Below are 21,233 nucleotides of genomic sequence, written 5' to 3' on the forward strand. Positions count from 1 at the left end.
GCACCGACCCGCTTGTCGATCTCATGATCCACTCTTCCCTTCACTATAAAAGTGGGCGACATTGTTGTCACCAGGAAAGATGAGATCACCTACCTAGGTTCCATTCTAGAGGCTAATCTTTCCTGTGACAAAATGGCATCCATCCATCCATCCATTTTCTACCGCTTATTCCCTTTTCAGGGTCGCGGGGGGCGCTGGCGCCTATCTCAGCTACAATCGGGCGGAAGGCGGGGTACACCCTGGACAAGTCGCCACCTCATCGCAGGGCCAACACAGATAGACAGACACCATTCACACTCACATTCACACACTAGGGACCATTTAGTGTTGCCAATCAATCAATCAAGGTGCATGTCTTTGGAGGTGGGAGGAAGCTGGAGTACCCGGAGGGAACCCACGCATTCACGGGGAGAACATGCAAACTCCACACAGAAAGATCCCAAGCCTGGATTTGAACCCAGGACTGCAGGACCTTCGTATTGTGAGGCAGACGCACTAACCCCACTTCCACCGTGAAGCCCACAAGGTCATCAAAAAGGTGAACCAAAGAACCAGATTCCTTTACAGAATCTCCTCTCTGGTCAACAAAAGCACCTTGAAGTTTTTAGCGGGAACTCTCATTCAACCCTTTTTTGATTACGCTGGCACCTCCTGGTACCCCAGCACCTCCAAAACCCTCAAATCTAGACTCCATACATCTCAGAACAAGCTAGTCCGGTTACTTTTAGACCTCCACCCCAGATCACACCCCACTCCAACCCACTTCTCAAAAGTGGGCTGGCTCAGGGTGGAGGAGAGAGTAAAACAACTTGCACTGAGCCTAGTCTATAAAATCCGCAACACCTCCTTGATACCGAAGTACATGTCAAACTACTTCCTTAACGTAAATGACCGCCATAACCACAACACTAGGGGGAGCTCCACAAACCACGTTAAACCCAGATTCCGATCTAACAAAGGTCTTAACTCATTCTCTTTCTATGCCACATCAATGTGGAATGCACTCCCAACATGTGGAAAAGTAAGTGCATCTCTGTATTCCTTCAAAACCGCTCTATAACAACACCTCCAGGCAACATCAACCCTTTACCAATACCCTCCTCCATTCACATCCCATCTCCCTAGATTGTAAATAACCTAATGTAAATAATCAAATGTACTTCTAATGTATTTATTTGTTCTTATGCTATCTGAACTCACTATGTTTTCTGCTGGCTGTACATATCCTACCAAGTAAGACCTACACTGTTTCAATGTCCCTTTCTCTGTTGATGCAATTGTTGGTGACTGAAGTACTGATATCAACCAAAGCTCCTCATTCCACCAACCCTGCATTGTAAATAATGTAAATAATTCAATGTATATACTATGATGATTAACCTGTGTGATGACTGTATTATGATGATAGTATATATTTGTACCATAAATTGATTAACGTGGACCCCGACTTAAACAAGTTGAAAAACTTATTCGGGTGTTACCATTTAGTGGTCAATTGTACGGAATATGTACTGAAATGTGTAATCTACTAATAAAAGTAACCAATCAATCCGAGTTTTTGCCTCTGCAACCGGCAAAGCTGCACACTGCTTGGCCTGTCGATGCCTGTCCGCTGCTTCCGAAGTCCATTAGCCAAAAGGATCCGATAGGACTCCTTCAGGTTGACGGTATCCCTTACTGTTGGTCTCCACCAGCGGGATTAACGGCAGACACCGACCACCTTGCGGCCACCATTCTTATTGGCTGCCTCGACAAAAGAGGCATGGAATATGGTCCACTCGGACTCAATATGCAGTGCCTCCCTCGTAACATGTTCAAAGTTCTCTCTGAGGTGTAACTTGAAACTCTGTCTGGCCGGAGATTCTGCCAGATATTTCCGGCAGACCCTTACTATATGTTAGGGCCTGCCAGGTCTGTTCGGCATCCTCCCCCACAATTGGAGCCAACTCACCACCAGTTGGTGATCGGTTGAAAGCTCTGCCCCTTTTTTCACTCGAGTGTCAAAAACATGAGACCACAAATCCGATGTTACAACCATAGAGTCAATCATTGAATTGTGGCATAGGGTGTCCTGGTGCCAATTGCACATATAGACACCCCTACACTGCAAAAAGTCAGAACAAGAAAATTTGGCTTGTCAATACTTTCCAAAACAAGTAAAATTAGCTAACATCAATGAACCCCAAAATACCTTAAAAAAAAGCATATTCTCACTAATAACAAGTGCACTTTTCTTGGTATAAAAAAATGAGACCTTTTTGCTCAATATGTTGAAAAATATTCATAAATTAAGAAAATGCTAGTGCCATTATCTTGACATAATGATATGCGCTCTGCATCATGATTTTTTTTTCATGCTTGAAGTAATTAATTACTACTTTAAAAAATAAGTTTTATACTTGTGAATGTTGATGACCCAGGTTTGCATCAGTTGATATTCTAGTTTCAAGCATGTTTTACTCAATATACGTCATAAAATCTCAGCAACAAGCTGTAATATCTTACCGAGATCATTTAGGACCAAAACACTTAAAACAAGTAAAAGACTCTAACATAAAATCTGCTTAGTGAGAAAAAGTATCTTATCAGATAAAAATTAAGCAAAACCCCCCCTTTTTGAGATATTTAATCTTAGATTTCAGTTTCTGCAGTGTATGTTTGAACATGGTGTTTTTATGGACAATCTGTGATGAGCACAACAATTCAATAATAAAATACCACTCTGGTTCGGATCAGGGCAGCCGTTTCTCCCAATCACGCCTCTCCAGGTCTCACTGTTGTTGCCAACATGAGTGTTAGAACAAGGGAATCACCAAAGGGAGCACTCTCTAGTACTCCCTCCTAGGAATTCAAAAAGGGTGGGTACTCTGAACTTCTGTTCAGAGTACTGTTCATATACTGTTGCAGTATATGAACTGCCATAATATAATCAAGCTAGCATCGTTAGCATTAGCCAATATGCTAACATTTTTACAAGTGTCTGTGTTAGTATTATCAACTTCCAATGGCATGCTTTTTGTATTGTTTCAGTTTTGGAAATTCCCTAAAACATCACAGGGGAGGTATTGAGTCTGTTCAGCTGATTGGAGAGCTAGCTTCTGCAGATAGTGGGTCCATGACGATAACTTCTGTTTTGTTTGATCCGCTGTTTTAGTGCCGTGTTACAGGCACCATTTGGAAACAATTAAGGTATGTAAATAAACTTTTGCTTTTAAATAAACATTTACAAAATATATTGTACCGATATATATCTTCGGCTTATAGTCCGGTGAGTCTAAAATGTGTGAAACTATTTATTATTTATAAGTATGGTGCGCGATAGAGCTCGGCAAATACGATATGTGCGATTTAAACCCAAAATAAAGTAAGGGGCAACATTTCAGTCATCACATATTGTTATCATAAATGTAAAATGTTAGAATTTTGCAAAATGAACAAGGAAATAGTCAGAGTAAGTCATCACAGTTAAAGTTGAACAAAGGTCATGCTTAGGTGCCCATTAGGGTTGAAAAGATTCTCACAAAGTCCAAGTATTAAAGAAATAATGCACATTAATTCAGCAAAATAGCTCAATGTCTGTCTTGTAACAGACTTGACTACCCCTGAAGTGTTAATGCTGCAGCTACAAGAGTTGAGGAATCAGCTTAGTCTCTTTCTGCACCCCAAGCAGACAAGCTGGCAGGAAAGGACATTAGCCTGCTTTCATTACTTCTAATGACTCTAATGTGAGCCGGCTGGTCAGAACAGCGTAGACTGATGATAAATGACCACTTCATTATCTCTGTGGGCCACAAAAACAACACACAATGTCACCCTTGTGTGATCAGTTTAGAGGTTTCTATATTCTGCAGACCATGCTGCAATATTGATGTCTGTCTTAGCTCGGTAATTAATTATTTGTCATTTACAATATATTCTTGCAAAAAACACTATAACACGCATGTTGCCAAAATCTCACCTGGCTGCCGTCTCGCTGCCAGAAAACAGTCGGTTGAGGTTTGCCTCTGGTCTCACAGGGAAATATTGCTGTTCGTCCTTGAGCCACAATCTGGTCACGGGGTCGCACCACAAACTGAGGCGCCTCTGAAAATTGTAAGGGTAAAATACAACTCTAAACATAACAGTAACATATGTAAAAATGTGTTGATGTTTACATTTCTATCGTTTCATGCACTTATTATGTGCTAATCACACAACTCACTAAAATAACGACTACATTTTATCGTGTCAAGGTGCTCCATTATAGCTGAAAACGTGACTAAAGTGACATCCATGGTTTCGAAGTGGCTGCTGGCAGGGTCGAGCCAGTAATTGACAGTAAATATCCCGTTGTTCCAGTAATGTAGCAATTTGATGAATGTATTTATGGATTCTCACAACAGTGCTCAATGTGTGATTTAAAAAAAGAACATGCACAATGGGAACAGCTCTTACTTACCAACTGGGCGAGCTGGTGACACAACAATGGTGTGGGTGTGATTAAGTCACAACACAGAGAGAAAGGACAGCAGAGGAGTAGAACAGAGGGAAAGAAAGCAAAATAATGAAAATCAGAAATGAATGAGATGGAGTTGGGTTTCCATCCATGGGGTTTGTAGGATGGATGGATCTCAATCACCACAGCTTGTTGGTTGGTTACATTGGGTAAATGGGTAAGAAAGGCAAGAACCAATACCAGAACGTTGTATTGCAATGGTAATATTTAAAAATAACTATTTGCATCTTTAAGATGTGAGGCTTCTTTTGAAACATTTTGTACATTTGCGTACTACATACTGTACAGAAATTAGCTGATTGGTGAATCTGGTGCACCCATTGATTCCTTGTGGACAATATATAGTGCACATGGTCCATAAACTAAACAACTAAAACCAATACAATTTAGGTCAATCAGTTTTTGCAAACTAAACTATTAGAACACAATAATCACATCCTAGATTTGTGCTAGCTAATGAAGCAAATTGGAGTTATATCTAATTTATAGAGGATCTGCCCTTTTTTTTAAAAATCAATTTTGCAGTTTCTTTCACAATCATGATGAAAGAAATGAAGATGGATGTTGTTGTTTTTCCTGAATTCTGAATATATCAAATAAATGTGATCAAAAGTCTGCTTACAGTAGAGCTTATGGGAGCCGCGCAATTCCTCCAACAAGGCCCTTAAAAAAACATCTAAACACCTCCATTGAGGTTTTATATACATGATGTAAGTGTATATGTAATGTGGTAACATTTAATATCTACACATTTTGATCATTTTAAACATACGCAACGCATTAATTTAAAAAAAACATCACAAAGTTTGCTTTTTTCTTTCTTCATCACTGATTTCTGCTCACTGCAGACTTCGTGAGAACCAACAAACATAAGATATTCATACAACATTGATTATACATACATGTCCTTTAAAACTGACTTTGAAACAACCTTGCAAAATAGTTGTATTTGTAAATTGAGACAACATCAAATTTCAGTGGTCAAATCAACGTCAGAATCCAAAATTGATTAAACTTTGTCAAAAAGCAGGTTTTTCCAACTTTAGGTGTGAGTTGCTCAATGTCAGGACCTAATTCAACAAGTTTTCAACATTGTGTTAATGTCTTCTGCTAGCTGGGTAAGGTCTGCTGTGATTAGGGTGCAGACTGCTATTTTCGTGTCTTTCTGGCCATTTTTCAGGCCCTAAATGGCTGTCAAAGTGTACCAGCTTGTTGGAATACCTACTCAGACTTCTTCTGTCCAGGTGAGATGCATGATTGATGATCTAAAATAAACACACAGGGAGCAATGAAGAGAGGAAGCAGCTGACCACTCAATAATGTAATCATAGGGACACAGGAAGTGATCACGTCACTACTATAAATAGTATCTGTTTTAGGGCTAATAATATAAATATCACTAATACTTGGTTAATATTCAAGTCACAACATATAAATGGAGTATTTTCAGCGCTTTTTGATTGGTTATTTTTTTGATTTTATGGGCGAAATAGAGGCGCTCCTATTGGCTTATATATGTTTATTTAATATTTAGAAAGCTTTTTTTTTTAATTTATCAGTCGTCAATTCTTTCATAATGATTGTAAACTATAGGCAAAATTTAAAAAAAGTGCAGTTCCCCTTTTTCAATCATGAGATAATTAATTTGTTGTAACTCTTTATTAATTTTACTATTATTCTGCCGAATAAAACCTTTTTAACGGTTTCGACACATTTAAAAACTTACAACATTTTTCGGAAAATGTGAATACATGTGTCATGAAAAGAAGCGTGGAAATGATCAAAGACTATATACAGTAAGACGCAGTTTGTCGGTCATTTTGATTTTCAGGTCCCATTTTTTTAAGGGGATTTGGGCCATTTCTGTGTAATGCTCTCATCCAGGATGTGTTGATTTTCTCGATAAAATCTGTTGGTGGCCAATAAAAAAAAGAGATGAAGGCTGCAAATGGCCCACGGAAATGCACTTTGGATCTTTCTGCACGAGCTTGTCACTATGGAGGTATTCTCAAGGTTTTATACCCTTGACATTGCACTTATTAACACATTCTCAAATACTCTAACATATCTGTATGTGGAAATGAAAGAATTGTTTATACATTTTAAAATCATACAGTAAGGCTGAATCACAATTCTCCTGTTTACCCCTTTAGCCCCATGTCTGGTAAGTCGTGTCCCAATTCTACTATTAATCTAAGGAAATGGTGAGTGTCACGGGTTTATAGCGTGGGTCCAATTTCACTTGAAACTAAGGTTTCAAGTGACGGCGTGGCGCAGTGGCAGAGTGGCCGTGCGCAACCCGAGGGTCCCTGGTTCAATTCCCACCTAGCACCAACCTCGTCACGTCCGTTGTGTCCTGAGCAAGACACTTCACCCTTGCTCCTGATGGGTGCTGGTTAGCGCCTTGCATGGCAGCTCCCTCCATCAGTGTGTGAATGTGTGTGTGAATGGGTAAATGTGGAAGTATTTTATCAGACATTTAAACATTTTCTCCTCCATGTAAATATTGCTATGTTTTAAATGTTGTTTTTTTAAAACCGTTGATTATATAAGATAGCTAACATGGCGGTAGATAGTAAACTATGATGTCTGACGAGCAGCTAAATGACTTTACTACAACTTGCGACATTTCATGAATGATTAGACACATAATTTACTTTTAAAATTTACATTAGGCATGTGTTTCTTTTTAATTAAAAAATTTGCTCTTCATACAGACTAGCTATACCAATGTAGCTAGTAAACTACGATGTCAGACTAGATATATAATATATGTGTAAATATATTTATATTTCATTCATATATATATATATATATATATATATATGTGTGTACATAAATGTCATAGTGTAGCATGTTTACTGTCAATGTCACGGCATTCTATGGTGTCTAATTTTTTAAAGGTACATATTTTTTACCACTTTATCTTAACCTTCAAATTTATGGGGTAAGATGACAGGGTGTAGGAGGTAAAGGGGGTAATTAGGATTCAGCCTAAATATCACTAAGCAGTACAGCATGTTCATAAATATTCCACATTTTCAATTTCTAAAATAAGTATAAAACTACAGCGCCAAGGTGATTAAATATAAAGTTGACAATGTGTGATAATTCCAGAGATTGACTATTAAATTGAACACGAATATGGAGTGAGTGGGCATGATTCGGGTAAAAAAAAAAATAAAAACCCTGAGGAGAGGTGGTAACAGTTCACTAAAAGATGGCTAGATTGTTCATATTCAGAGCTTAGCTGGAGATCTGAAGTAATCAAGTGCATCGTTCTGTTGGATGAAAAGAAAACTGGAGGCCAGACCCGGCCTCTCAGCAGGGGAGCAATAGCTTTGGTAAAATACGCAATAAAGCACTGATTGTTCTGTGACTTGGGAAATGCAATAAAATTTGGAGTAGGTTATGAGGATCGACAAGAGTGCGACCACAAGCGGCTACCCACCTCTGATGGTCAGGTAAGCGGATGCCTCCACTTTGCCCACACGGTTCTCTGCCAGACAGGTGAAGGTCCCCTGATCACTGACGGCAGCTTTCTTTATCCTCAGCAAGAAATCCTCTTTTTCATACCGAATGTCATATCTTGCAACAGAGAGGAAACAACAGTCAACTATCAACAGTTAAGAATGAGGACTAGGCTCTACCAATATTCCACCATTCATCCACAGAATCAACATGTTCCTGTATATCTGAAATTGCTAGCTTTATTTAACATTACAGCTTGTAAGCCTGTATATGTTTTATTATTTACTATCAAAACCTATTTCATTTAAGATATCTATTATAAAAGATAAGGATTTTTAAAATATGTTTATTTTGTCCTATAGAAAACAGTCCTCGCTAAATTGCACTTCAAATGTTGCAGATTTAGGACATCAACAATTTTGTTTGTAAACATTCTACATATTATTGGCCTAAATTAACTGTTGAAACAAGTTGTATTTATGTATTACAGTGCATTTTTTTTTTTATATTTTCAAATCATATTATGTTGTAGCTATAGACATATTCACCAAGCAGGACTTCCGTTTCCAGGTTAATGGTGAACACTGCTAAACAAAAACATAACCGGCTAATTTGGCGTTACCTTCATTGCGATAATCTAAAGTTGACCAAAACAACTTCTGCATGGACTTCATCTTTAACTCTACGGACGACAACAGTTGGACAGGCGCATTAGACATTTGGCGTACCTCTTCGGGCTATCAGTATTTTGGCTTCAAAACTAACGGTACTTTAAAACATAGCTGGCTAGCAGCTAATGTTCATCTGCAGTCTGTATTGTTCTAGCTACTTTTAAATCACTAATCCTTGCTTCCATGGTGACAAATAAACTAAGTAATTTTACAATTAACTTCCCTGCAGGATGAGCTACACATGCTTCACTACACACTGTGAGAGGATAGAATAGGTCACTGCCAGCAAGCTAGCACTCCGAAATGTAAACAAATGGGTGGATCTACAGAAATATTGATTGTATTGATACTTGTACTTGGTATCTAGTCAATACTACAAGGATTGCATCGATATGATTTATTATCACAAAACCTTTAGTCATTGTTTCATCGCGGGACAAAGGAGAACTTTAATTATGACCAATGTATGACCCTGAACTACTTGTACAACATTTTTAGTATCATCAAATACATGTGTGAAGGAGACAAACAACAGAAAATACCGTCGATCATAATATTTTATTAGAGCGTATCAAAACACGAATTGGTATGTCAGACTTAGCCTTGTCTTGGTTTAACTCTTATCTTACTGACAGGATGGAGTGCGTCTCCCATAACAATGTGACCTCGGACTACGTTAAGGTAACATGTGGAGTTCCCCAGGGTTCGGTCCTTGGCCCTGCACTCTTCAGCATCTACATGCTGCCGCTAGGGGACATCATACGTAAATATGGTGTTAGCTTTCACTGTTATGCTGATGACACCCAACTCTACATGCCCCTAAAGCTGACCAACACGCCGGATTGCAGTCAGCTGGAGGCGTGTCTTAATGAAATTAAACAATGGATGTCCGCCAACTTTTTGCGACTCAACGCCAAAAAAACGGAAATGCTGATTATCGGTCCTGCTAGACACCGACCTCTATTTAATAATACAACTTTAACATTTGACAACCAAACAATTAAACAAGGCGACTCGGTAAAAAATCTGGGTATTATCTTCGACCCAACTCTCTCCTTTGAGTCACACATTAAAAGCGTTACTAAAACGGCCTTCTTTCATCTCCGTAATATCGCAAAAATTCGCTCCATTTTGTCCACTAACGACGCTGAGATCATTATCCATACGTTTGTTACGTCTCGTCTCGATTACTGTAACATATTATTTTCGGGTCTCCCCATGTCTAGCATTAAAAGACTACAGTTGGTACAAAATGCGGCTGCTAGACTTTTGACAAGAACAAGAAAGTTTGATCATATTACGCCTGTACTGGCTCACCTGCACTGGCTTCCTGTGCACTTAAGATGTGACTTTAAGGTTTTACTACTTACGTATAAAATACTACACGGTCTAGCCCCATCTTATCTTGCCGATTGTATTGTACCATATGTCCCGGAAAGAAATCTGCGTTCAAAGGACTCCGGCTTATTAGTGATTCCCAGAGCCCAAAAAAAGTCCGCGGGCAATACAGCGTTTTCTGTTCGGGCTCCAGTACTCTGGAATGCCTCCCCGGTAACAGTTTGAGATGCTATCTCAGTAGAAGTATTTAAGTCTCACCTTAAAACTTATTTGCATACTCTAGCCTTTAAATATACCCCCTTTTTTAGACCAGTTGATCTGCTGTTTCTTTTCTTTTTCTCCTATGTCCCCCCCTCCCCTGTGGAGGAGGTCCGGTCCGGTGGCCATGGATGAAGTACTGGCGGTCCAAAATTGGAACCCATGATGGACCACTCGTCAAGAGTCGGGACCCAAGATGAACCGCTCGCCTATGTATTGGTTGGGGACATCTCTGCGGTGCTGATTCGCCCTCGCTTGGCATGGTTTCCTGCTGGCTCCACTTTGAATGGGACTCTCGCTACTATATTGGATTCACTTTGGACTTGATTCTCACGGTTACGTTAGATCCACTATGAATTGGACTTTCACAATATCTTGTTAGATCCGCTCGACATCCATTGCTTTCGGTCCCCAAGGGGGGGCTCGGGGGTTCCCCACATATGTGGTCCTCTCTAAGGTTTCTCATAGTCATCATGGTTGATGTCCCACTAGGGTGAGTTTTTCCTTGCCCCAAGGCTAGCACCAAGTCCGAGGCTAGCACCAAGTCCACGGAAAGCACCAAATCCACGGCCAGCACCTGCACCACGCCAAGCTCCAGTGCTTGCACCACAACGGGCTCCAGTGCCTGCACCACAACGAGCTCCAGTGCCTGCACCACGACGAGTTCCAGTGCCTGCACCACGCCGGGCTCCAGTGCCTGCACCACGACAGGTACCATTACTTGCTCCATGCCTAGCACCAGTACCTGCATCATGCCAAGTGCCGCCAGTCGCAGCTCCTCGAAAACAAATGCCGCCAGTCGCAGCTCCTCGACGCCAAGTGCCGGCAGTCGCAGCTTCTCGACGCCAAGTGCCGCCAGTCGCAGCTCCAAGATGCCAAGACCCGAGCCAAGACCACAAGACAACTGGCGCTGCTTCCACGCCTGCCACAACGACGACGACGCGCGCTACTTCCACGCCTGCCATGACGACGCGCCCGCCTCCTCGTCGGCCACTTATGTGGCCGCTACCTGGTCATCCGCCACGCCAAGTGCGCTGACCTCCTCGTCGGCCACGAATGTGGCCCTTCCCAGGTCGCCCACCTTGTCAGGTACAGCGGCGCTCTATGCGTTGCTGGCACCTGACTATGCCTCGGTGGATTCGGGGGACCCTGATCTGGCGACCCACTGCCAAGACTCCCTCCCGCCCTCCCCTGACTCTTGATCCTGCTTTGTTTTATTTTGTTTTTTTGGACACCTGGGATCTGTCCTTAAGGGGGGTTTCTGTCATGTCTTTTTGATCATGTCTTGTTTGGCTATGTTCTGTTGACCTTTGGACTCTTTAAGTTCCTGTTTTTTTTTCACTCCCTTGTTTTGTCGCCCCTGGTTAATCATTGTGTTCACCTGTCTCTGATTAATGCTCGCCCGCTCACCTGCTTCCCGAGCACTAATCAGAGGCAGTATTTAAGCTTGTCTTTGCCAGTCAGTCGCCCTGGCGTCATTGTGTTCTTTTCATGCTCTGTCCATGCTAGTTTTTCATGCCAAAGTCCATGTTGCTATTGTCCAGCCACAGTAAGCGTTTTGTTTCATGTCCAAAGTTTGGTCTTAGTGTTAGTTTTGTTTCCTTCGTCAAGTTGTGCTTTCGCCTTGTGCGCCTTTTTGTTTTCACCTTTTCTGAGTTAAAGATTAACTCATGTTTATACCCGCACGCCATGTCCCAAATAGTCCGTCTGCTTTCCTGGGAGAACGACCCCGCAGCAAGCTGTAACCCCCCCATTATGACAAATAAGAAACATATGTTTACAATATCATAAGATTTTATGTCAAAATTAAGCCAATAATACATTTTTGGTAGTCCCCTTTATTTAGTATAAAAAGTATTGAAATACCTACAAAGTTGTAAACTGATGTTTAAGTTGTGAACATTTTCAATTAATTAGCAATAATACGGCTTGGCGGCTATTTGTTTCTTGCGGCTAGGTCCAGGATGACTGTACATGAATGAATGAGTATATAAAAGTATCTACAGCAGGCCTGGGCAATTATTTTGACTCGGGGGCCACATTTAGAGAAAAAAAATGTGTCTGGGGTATATCTATTTTTATGAACACTAATACAAAACCTCAAAATAATGTTCAGTTGAATGCTTAAAACGTTATGACAAACCGCCTGAAAAAACATAATGGAATTTTACATTTCTCTATGAAGGATAAAACACTGAATATTGACAAAATATTAACGTCACACCCCTTTTCGATCGACACATTTTACAATCAAGTGAACCGCAAGAAAAATTCAACAAACAGTGAAATATGAATGCGAAGAGTACAAAATAGACCCACCTACAATCTGATATATATGATATATGACTAAACTTTAGAACTTTGTTGTGAAAATCTCCTTCCCCGTCTGTGGAAACGCTCCCCGCCCACACTACTTCGTGCCTCGTCTGAGCTGCTGTGACGTCGATTACCTTAGTAACTAATTAGATGATCATAGTAACTAATTAAATGACCATAGTAACTAGTTTATCATCCAAAAGTGCAGATTCCAACCATTGAAATACTTAATATAGTTGAAGACTTACAGTCATTACAAAACATGACTGCACATCATAATGGCAGCTACACTTTAGTGAAGTGAATTATATTTATATAGCGTTTTTTCTCTAGTGACTAAAAGCACTATACATGGTGAAACCCAATATCTAATTATTACATTCAAACCAGTGTGGGTGGCACTGGGAGCAGGTGGGTAAAGTGTCTTGCCCAAGGACACAACGGCAGTGACTAGGATGGCAGAAGCGGGGATCGAACCTGCAACCCTCAAGTTGCTGGCACGGCCGCTCTACCAACCGAGCTATACCGCCTCTTTACATATTAAAAATCTATATAAATTATTTGGGAATGTCCGGCGGGCCAGATTGAAAAGCTTAACGGGCCGCATGTGGCCCCTGGGCCTTAATTTGCCCAGGTCTGATCTACAGCGACAAAGTAATATGCATATAAGGATCTTTTGTATATTTCCTGAGATATCTTAATAAAATGTATTGTCTTATTAAGCTTGTAGGAATACATAGCAATAACAACCAGAAAAAAATCTAGCTGAAGATGGGCATTGCCAGAAAATTGTTATTGAAAATATTACCTTCTGGGTAGAAGCAGAATTCGTTGGGTACTAAATATAAACAAACAGCACACAAATGAAACCAGGATTGTGTTGAAACCAGAGGTTGTGTCATTTTTGTATCGTGTAAAGGCACACTTTCTGAGGCAATTAAGACTCCCCGCAGCAACACACTGCTGCAGAAGCAAAGCAAGCCGAGCAATTACGGCGCCATGAAGGCATGGCAAAATGAAAGGTGCTTTCAGCTGGAACCCTGACTGTTCCACTATTTCAATATTTATAACGATGAGCCACCCACTGTGGGGTGGGACGTGCAGTACTGTGTGTGTGTGTGTGTGTGTGTGTGTGTGTGTGTGTGTGAGAGAGAGAGGGGGGAAGGCGAGAGCCAAAGAAGGAGACACAGTCAGGCAGACAAACAGTCTGAGAGGAAGGGAGTGGCACGCTCTGACAAACTGAATTCGATGAATGGGCAGAGCAGTAAGAAATGACTAATTCATAGTGTTGATGCATCAATGTGCAGACTCCAGCGCAAAATACTGTCCTATAAGGATGCCATTGCTGCAGTGAGAACAAGAGGAACATTTCAGGCCAGTTCAGATAAGAGGGTCTCCACTCCGAATGAGTGGAGGTTGCAAAGGAGACCCTCACCCCCCCACCCCCCCACCCTTCACTCTCTCTGGGGCCTCTTTGGCATGAGAGATCTTGTGAAATTGTGCAGCCAGCCATGCTGATTTCCAGATAGAAGACAAGTCAGGCAGAGAAATGGCACAAGGGGTGAGAAAAAGTCATATTTGAAAGAGGGTGCAGGGGGAGAATATTGATGGGAGTGATGGGGTTTGGGGTCCGTAGGGTGAAGATTTAATTCACAGAACATTTCTGACCCAGATACACAATTCACAGAAGGATGGCGGGCACAGGGAAAGACGTGAAAGGAAGGAAGGTCCAAAAGAAGGACATGTTTCTTAAGTCAAAGGGCAGTGATGTGGAGACAAAACACAGGTGGGCGAACTGACAACTTGACTGACATGAGTGCTTATTATAATCTGTGTCTCAGTACTTTTGAACACAATTGTGTTTATTCGAGCAGTTGTACATTGTTACAACTTGCAGAACACAATTTGGCTGAGATTATTTGTCTTTTGATATATAATAACGGATAGTAATTGAATAGATACTGCGGTGCAAAATGTTGATGAGTAAAGTAGTTAAAAGTGTTGTCCCGATACAAATTTTTCACTTCCAAGTTGACATCAATAATAGCCCCAATGAGATTCAGTCTAAGAGACTGTTCAAACTTTAAGTGTTCACAACGTACACAAAACAAGAATTATGATGAACATCTTGAACCCTATCTCGTTTATTGAGACAAAGATTATTTATCCATCCATCCATCCATACATTTTCTACCGCTTGTCCCTTTCTGGATCGTGGGGGGTGCTGGAGCCTATCTCAGCTGCATTATGATTCAGATTCCAGAAAACACAGAGTGACTTGGTGGCCTTGTAGGCGAACAGTGAACGTGAATGGAAGACCTGAAGGATAAAATAATTTACGGGTGCGCATCATCGGTAGTGTTCCTCTAAGCCACTGGGTGTTTCGGCCTTTAACACTATACACCCTCACCAGAGGCGGCCAGCTACAGGATGATCAGACCTGAGCTTGCGACCCAAGTCCAATTAGCCATGAGAGTCACCTTGTATTTAATATTTGTTTTCTTACTATTAGGGGTGTGGGGAAAAAATCGATTCGAATTTGAATCGCGATTCTCACGTTGTGCGATTCAGAATCGATTCTCATTTTTTTTTAAATCATTGTTTTTTTTTTATCAATCCAACAAAACAATACACAGCAATACCATATCAATGCAATCCAATTCCAAAACCAAACCTGACCCAGCAACACTCAGAACTGCAATAAACAGAGCAATTGAGGAGACTCAAACACGACACAGAACAAACCAAAAGTAGTGAAACAAAAATGAATATTATCAACAACAGTATCAATATTAGTTATAATTTCAATATAGCAGTGATTAAAAATCCCTCATCGACATTATCATTACACATTTATGAAAATAAAAAAAAGAACAATAGTGTCACAGTGGCTTACACTTGCATTGCATCTCATAAGCTTGACAACACACTGTGTCCAATATTTTCACAAAGATAAAATAAGTCATATTTTTGGTTTGTTTAATGGTTAAAAAAAAATTTAAATTATTGCAATCAGTTGATAAACATTGTCCTTTACAATTCTAAAAACTTTTTACAAAAATCTATTACTCTGCTTGCATGTCAGCAGACTGGGGTAGATCCTGCTGAAATCCTATGTATTGAACGAATAGAGAATGCTTTTAAATCGGGAAAAATTTGTTTAAAAATCAAGAATCGTGTTGAATTGAAAAAAAAAATAGATTTTGGATCGAATCGTGAACCCAAGAATCGATATTGAATCGAATTGTTGGATACCCAAAGATTTGCAGCCCCACTTCCGATGGTAAATTATTATTTATTTATTTATTTGTTCACTGTTCTGTGACAGAGAACAAGGAAATTGGATAAAATTGCTATAGTATAAATAGGGGTAGGATTAAATAAGTTGTGCATCTTCTTCCTACTCCTTTTCGGACGTGCTGTAATGAAACAACTGGAATTGTGTGAAGCATCACATTGTATCATATGCATGTTCGAAATAAACTGAAACTGAACTGAACATAAACAAATATTGGAGCATTGAGTATTGGCCGATATTGATGAGCACACATCATAGCACATACTGTACTTGTTTTATTTTGCAGTGTGGTATGTTGGAAAAGGTTTGATCACGTTAAATATTCAAACAGAGAACAATGGTATGTGAAAAAGACAACACTTTTTTTAACTACAATGGACCTACACTGTTCTTAATTGAATAAAAGTGGGGTGGTAATTTTGTTTTTGGTCACAATTATTAATTATGAAGTTAAGCTCATGATGCAGTAAGATGACTGATCTAGACACGTTTGTGTCTGGATCAGTCTAGGCGAGTTTGTATCTTTAAATAATATGCAACTATAATAATTTAATACTTGTTTACAATGACAAACCTATTTTAAACTGCAATATACGTATGTCTAGCTTGTGTGCTATCGTGTGCTTAGCTTTTGTGTACCTCCTCGCTCTTAGTAGCCTAGAGCCTACTGTACCATGATTCCTTTTTTGTAAATGACTTTACCAAAATACAAGAAAAGACCAACCGATGTGCTTATAAACGTGCTGCAGGACCGCTTATATTGAAGTTCACATGCAAGCCGATTTAATCTGATACTTATTTGTCTACTGATATCGGACCGATATCCCATTTCAATAACAGACTGATAGGAACACCTCTAGTAATTCATGTTGGAAAAATGTCTTTATTTTAAATATGTAAATCATTTTAATACTGGGCTCGAAACACATTGTTTTAAAAGTTCTTTACAACTGGCTTTAACACTGAGTGCAGTAAAGACCTAGCCGCCTTTATTAGTTGGGCAATGTTTACTTCATATAGATAGTATTCCTTGTAGGGCTTTGTATTGGATTGCTTTATATTAAAAACTACAGTAAGGCCCTTCAACATTGACCATCACTGGAGCGGAATGTGCCTTAAGAGCAAAATAAAAAGAACTGTGGTACTTCAGAGAGTCTGAAGCAATGAAAATGAGTAAGGATGTAGAGGGAGGGGGACTTCTCCTCTTATGAGCGCAGGCGTTCACGCAGCAAATAATGAGATTCTCTGTGGCTAATAAATGATTTCTGCCGCGCTTATGAAAGTCCACGAGTGATACGTCAAATCGCTTCCTTGCTTCTTGAGGGACTCATTAGCTTTGCTTCGGCGCCTCCACGTCATCACTTTGGCAGTAAAATGTGCACACAAAACTTCATGAGGCATGCGCACAACACACACACTCACATAGACACTTTCCTCACCTTCCACGGGGAATATCTGCGTCCTCCTTTTTCCAGCGAAGTGTGGGAGGTGGGTCACCGTGGACCTGACACCTGAACTCCATGCTTTCATCAACTAACACCACCTGGTTCACAGGCCGCTGCACAAAGACCGGTCTCTCTGGATGCGGGGAGTGCACATATAATGGAAGCTAAATATACTTGGCAGATAGTGGTAAATACTGCATGTGACGAACGGTCAGCAGTAAATACCTGAGAAAGTCATGCTTTATTGCTTTTTGAACCTGTGTATCCCAGAGTTCTTACCAAACACGGAGAGTTGGGCCTTTTCACTCTCTCTCTCCCCGACCATGTTGGCGGCCACGCACACATAAATCCCTACATCGGTTTTCTTTGTGTTGGAGATGGTTAACTTTCCTCCACGAACCTGGAAAAAAGCAGGATACACTATAGCAAGTCTTCAAATGGAAATTCAGGTGATACTTGTGTAGGGATGGGTACCTCTCACATTTCAACCTGGGAATCAGAACTCAACAGTACACATTTTTGGTACTTCTGTGTGTGTTCATGTGTCAATAAATGTTACATTCTTTAATAACAAAATCTGGGTTTTTTTTTAATACAAAAGGGACTTTTAATGATTTTTTTCTGCATTTAAAACACTTCTTTGTGGTCTACAAAACATGTAATGGTGGTTATTTGGGTAAAATGTTGCAACAATTCTGTTTTACAGACCATCTGTAAGTCGCTTTCTGACCGTCCCTTCAGGATATGCCATTTTGTTGTCGTTTTTAGTGCTTCCATAACGAGTCTACTGACAGATGTAAATTTGAAGGATTCTCTAATTTGTATTGGAAATGACAACAGTGCATGTACGAATCAGTCTGCCCCACAACAGGAGGATAGAGAAAAATAATACACGTATTGACTACAACATCAGACTACAATGGCGGACTCAGGCAAAGCTCTTTGGGTAAACTTCTACCATATATGGGGAAATCCGCTCACAAGTCTGAGAACGTCACAAGTCATAGTACATTTCTAATGTCTTGTTTGAAGTATTAAGGAAAGCACGATTCTTTGTTTTAAATATCTCTGAAATGAGTCTACGGTTCGATTCCAACTTTTAGGGATTACAGGGATTCCAAATCCACAAAAGCAGGTGCCAGTAGGTGAGAAAAGTTGGCTTTGCATAATAGGTACCTTTAACATTTATCAGGTAGATGATTTTGATAACTCTGCCGTCTCGTTCTTATCTCGATTTCTTACACATCTGACTGTCATTTGCAAGTATTATGTAATAAACTGTGCATGCAGTTGCAATTCCAAATTGTTAGATGGCAGCAGTGTGTTGTCTAATGGTCTTTGCCATTTAGCTGAATCTAAATGCATTGAGCTAGCGCGTTTTGAAAAAAGGCACCTAACTTTACGATAGAACGTTTTTTGTCAGGCATACTCGCTTTGTTGGCATTGAAAATTACAACAGCATTTTAGAGGCAGTCTGACCAAATCCTCTGTGAATGCTGCTTGAGTGCTTGTTTGACAGATATGTGTTTAAGCCGGCTAATTCTGCAACTGTAGGTGACGTTTCGTGCTACACATTTTTTACGTGAATCAATATCCGGTAGTATCGATGGAATTTGGTTAGTGTGGATAAAAGCAGTATTCGGTAGCTACCCTTAATTACGTGCCTGCCGGAAGAATACATAGGCAGATTAATACAAACTGTAGTTGTGCAACCTTTCACTTAGTTAGGGCAATGTCACTTTTTTCTTGTCAAGAAACTTTTTAACTTTAACTGTTTTGTGGGTAGAGCGTCGAAGTAAAGGACAGTGAAAGTGGAAAGTGAAGTAAGATGAGACATTGTAAAAGTTTAGAAAGTGGATATATCAATATTGACTGCTCAAACACCACGGTCATCACCAATGGTGTTCTTGAACATGTCAAAATATATTCTACTTCTATAAAAACACATTGATAACTAAACAGTGTAATGGTCCCATTATATAGACGTCCCTCTCCAAATATGCCTGTTAGTTTCAACCTATTTTTACTAATCTTTACACAGGTGCGTGACAGTAGCATGGGCCAAAATCATCGTAATAAAACAACGACGACAACAAAAAAAATGTATTAAGCTAAACTGGACTAGACTTTAGAGAGGGGTTGGGTATAATGGTGGGGGATCAAAATTGTGTTTAGATTTTGGTTGCACCTAAACAGATTTTGTCAAGACATGGTAGCGAGGCGAGACATGTGCAGCTACTGTGTATGTTCGCAATGTTAGCAATAATTAATCACTTTGTTTTGAGTAGTCTACAAAATGGTCAAAGAGAATGTGCAAAAAAAAGAATGTTTTGTGTTTTTAAAAGTGTTGAACCCTTCTCATCCTGATACCAAAATACCTGAAATATTGCAGAACTGTTATGCAAATGTGAGCCCTGCTATGTAAATACATGTTAGCTTTTAAATTTAACACAAAATGATCTCACCGTGATCCTGTCATCTTTGAGATCAAGACGAGTCTTGTCTTTCCTCCAGAAGGTGGTGGGCTCTGGATGGCCTCGTGGGGGCTGACACTCCAGGGTAGCGGTTTCCCCAACGGCGACCACTACATCCTGTGGGTTTTGTCTGAAGTCGTCTCGTAAAACTAGGGAGAAGAAAGGAAATCAGGTGTTATGAACTGATATGTAGAGATGAATTGTGTTGATTTGTCAAACTTGACGTGCACAGGCAGATGCTAGTGAAATAATTAGTGTTGCAATGTGTTTGCTAATGGGCAGATACATTTTTAAAATCTGATTAAACACACATTTAAAATTTGGTTAAAAATATTAATTATTTGCTTGAATACTTTTTAATAAATTAAATAAACATGTTGACACATGGACATTTATTTAATGTTAACATGTCATGTGTTTTGTCAAAACTTGGTAACAGTATAGAATGAAGAGGAGATTTTAAAAAGTCATGCAATAATATTGCAAATAAGTACAGTCAGTGTAAATGTACACCAATAGATTGTATGTAAAATGCATTCAAAAAAATAACTCTGAGTTTACTTGTGTCTGCATTTACCCTTCTTTAAACCAATTAAGTTTATGACGTGTGGTCAAAATAAACTGTGTGATTATTCTGCGTTTGTATATGATTAATGCAATTTTTTTTTTTTTGTTATTAAAGGCCCCTTCCAGTGCGGACAACATTCAGTTTAGTTCAGTTTAGCTTATTTTGAACATGCATACAATACAATTACAATGTAATGCATAACATATTTTCAGTTGTTTCATTACAGCATAACTTGACAGTGAATAAATAAATAATAAATAAATGAATATACCATAAGTAAGTAAACAAATATTAAATACATAAATAATCATTGTCTCTCTTTTTTTTTTAATGTTGAAGATAATTGTTCTTCTTTGTAATTTGTGAACACTTTTAGTTTGAACAGTCTCCTCAACTAAATCATATCGGTGCTTTGTTTGATTTCTTAATACCATATGCGTCATCTACATCATTTCCCTGTACACATTGTCCCAACTTTCACTCCCAGATGATTCTTGAAAGCAGTCATATTTTGCTCTGTGCATATTCTTCGAAATGTATTTTCGTCATCAAATGTCCTCTTGTTGTAGTGTCCATCGTAGTTAATGAAAACTGGCAGATGATCACTGATATTAGCGGGCACCTGTGTTATTGTTATCAAAATCATAAGTAAACATATCATCAATAAGTGTGGCGCTGTGTCCTTAGATTCTGTTTGGCCTTGTAATTTTAGGATATAAACTCAGACTATACTGTACATTGTGTCTATAAAGTCATCAATGGACTATTGTTTGTTAAGGTTCAAGAGGTCAATGTTGAAGTCTCCACATAAGAAAGGTTTTTTTTGACTGATTTCAGTAAAAGTTGTCTTAATCCAGTTCTCAAACATATCGATGTTTGATTTAGGTAATCTATATATA

The 21,233-nt window shown here is 39.6% G+C and overlaps 1 protein-coding gene across 3 annotated transcripts in view; it reads right to left on the reverse strand.

Moving 5' to 3' along the window:
* LOC133551271 (roundabout homolog 2-like) overlaps positions 1-21,233 on the reverse strand; it is a 190,250-nt gene that overhangs the window by 61,932 nt on the left and 107,085 nt on the right. For all 3 annotated transcript variants that reach the window (XM_061897818.1, XM_061897820.1, XM_061897819.1), the window contains exons 3-7: positions 19,758-19,915; positions 17,572-17,692; positions 17,287-17,425; positions 7,947-8,083; positions 3,959-4,083 (exon numbers count right to left, since the gene is read on the reverse strand). In XM_061897818.1, coding sequence (XP_061753802.1) covers positions 3,959-4,083; positions 7,947-8,083; positions 17,287-17,425; positions 17,572-17,692; positions 19,758-19,915 — 680 coding nt within the window. The remainder of the gene's footprint in view (positions 1-3,958; positions 4,084-7,946; positions 8,084-17,286; positions 17,426-17,571; positions 17,693-19,757; positions 19,916-21,233) is intronic.

Source organism: Nerophis ophidion, linkage group LG04, assembly GCF_033978795.1.
Source record: "Nerophis ophidion isolate RoL-2023_Sa linkage group LG04, RoL_Noph_v1.0, whole genome shotgun sequence".
NCBI classification, from domain to species: domain Eukaryota; kingdom Metazoa; phylum Chordata; class Actinopteri; order Syngnathiformes; family Syngnathidae; genus Nerophis; species Nerophis ophidion.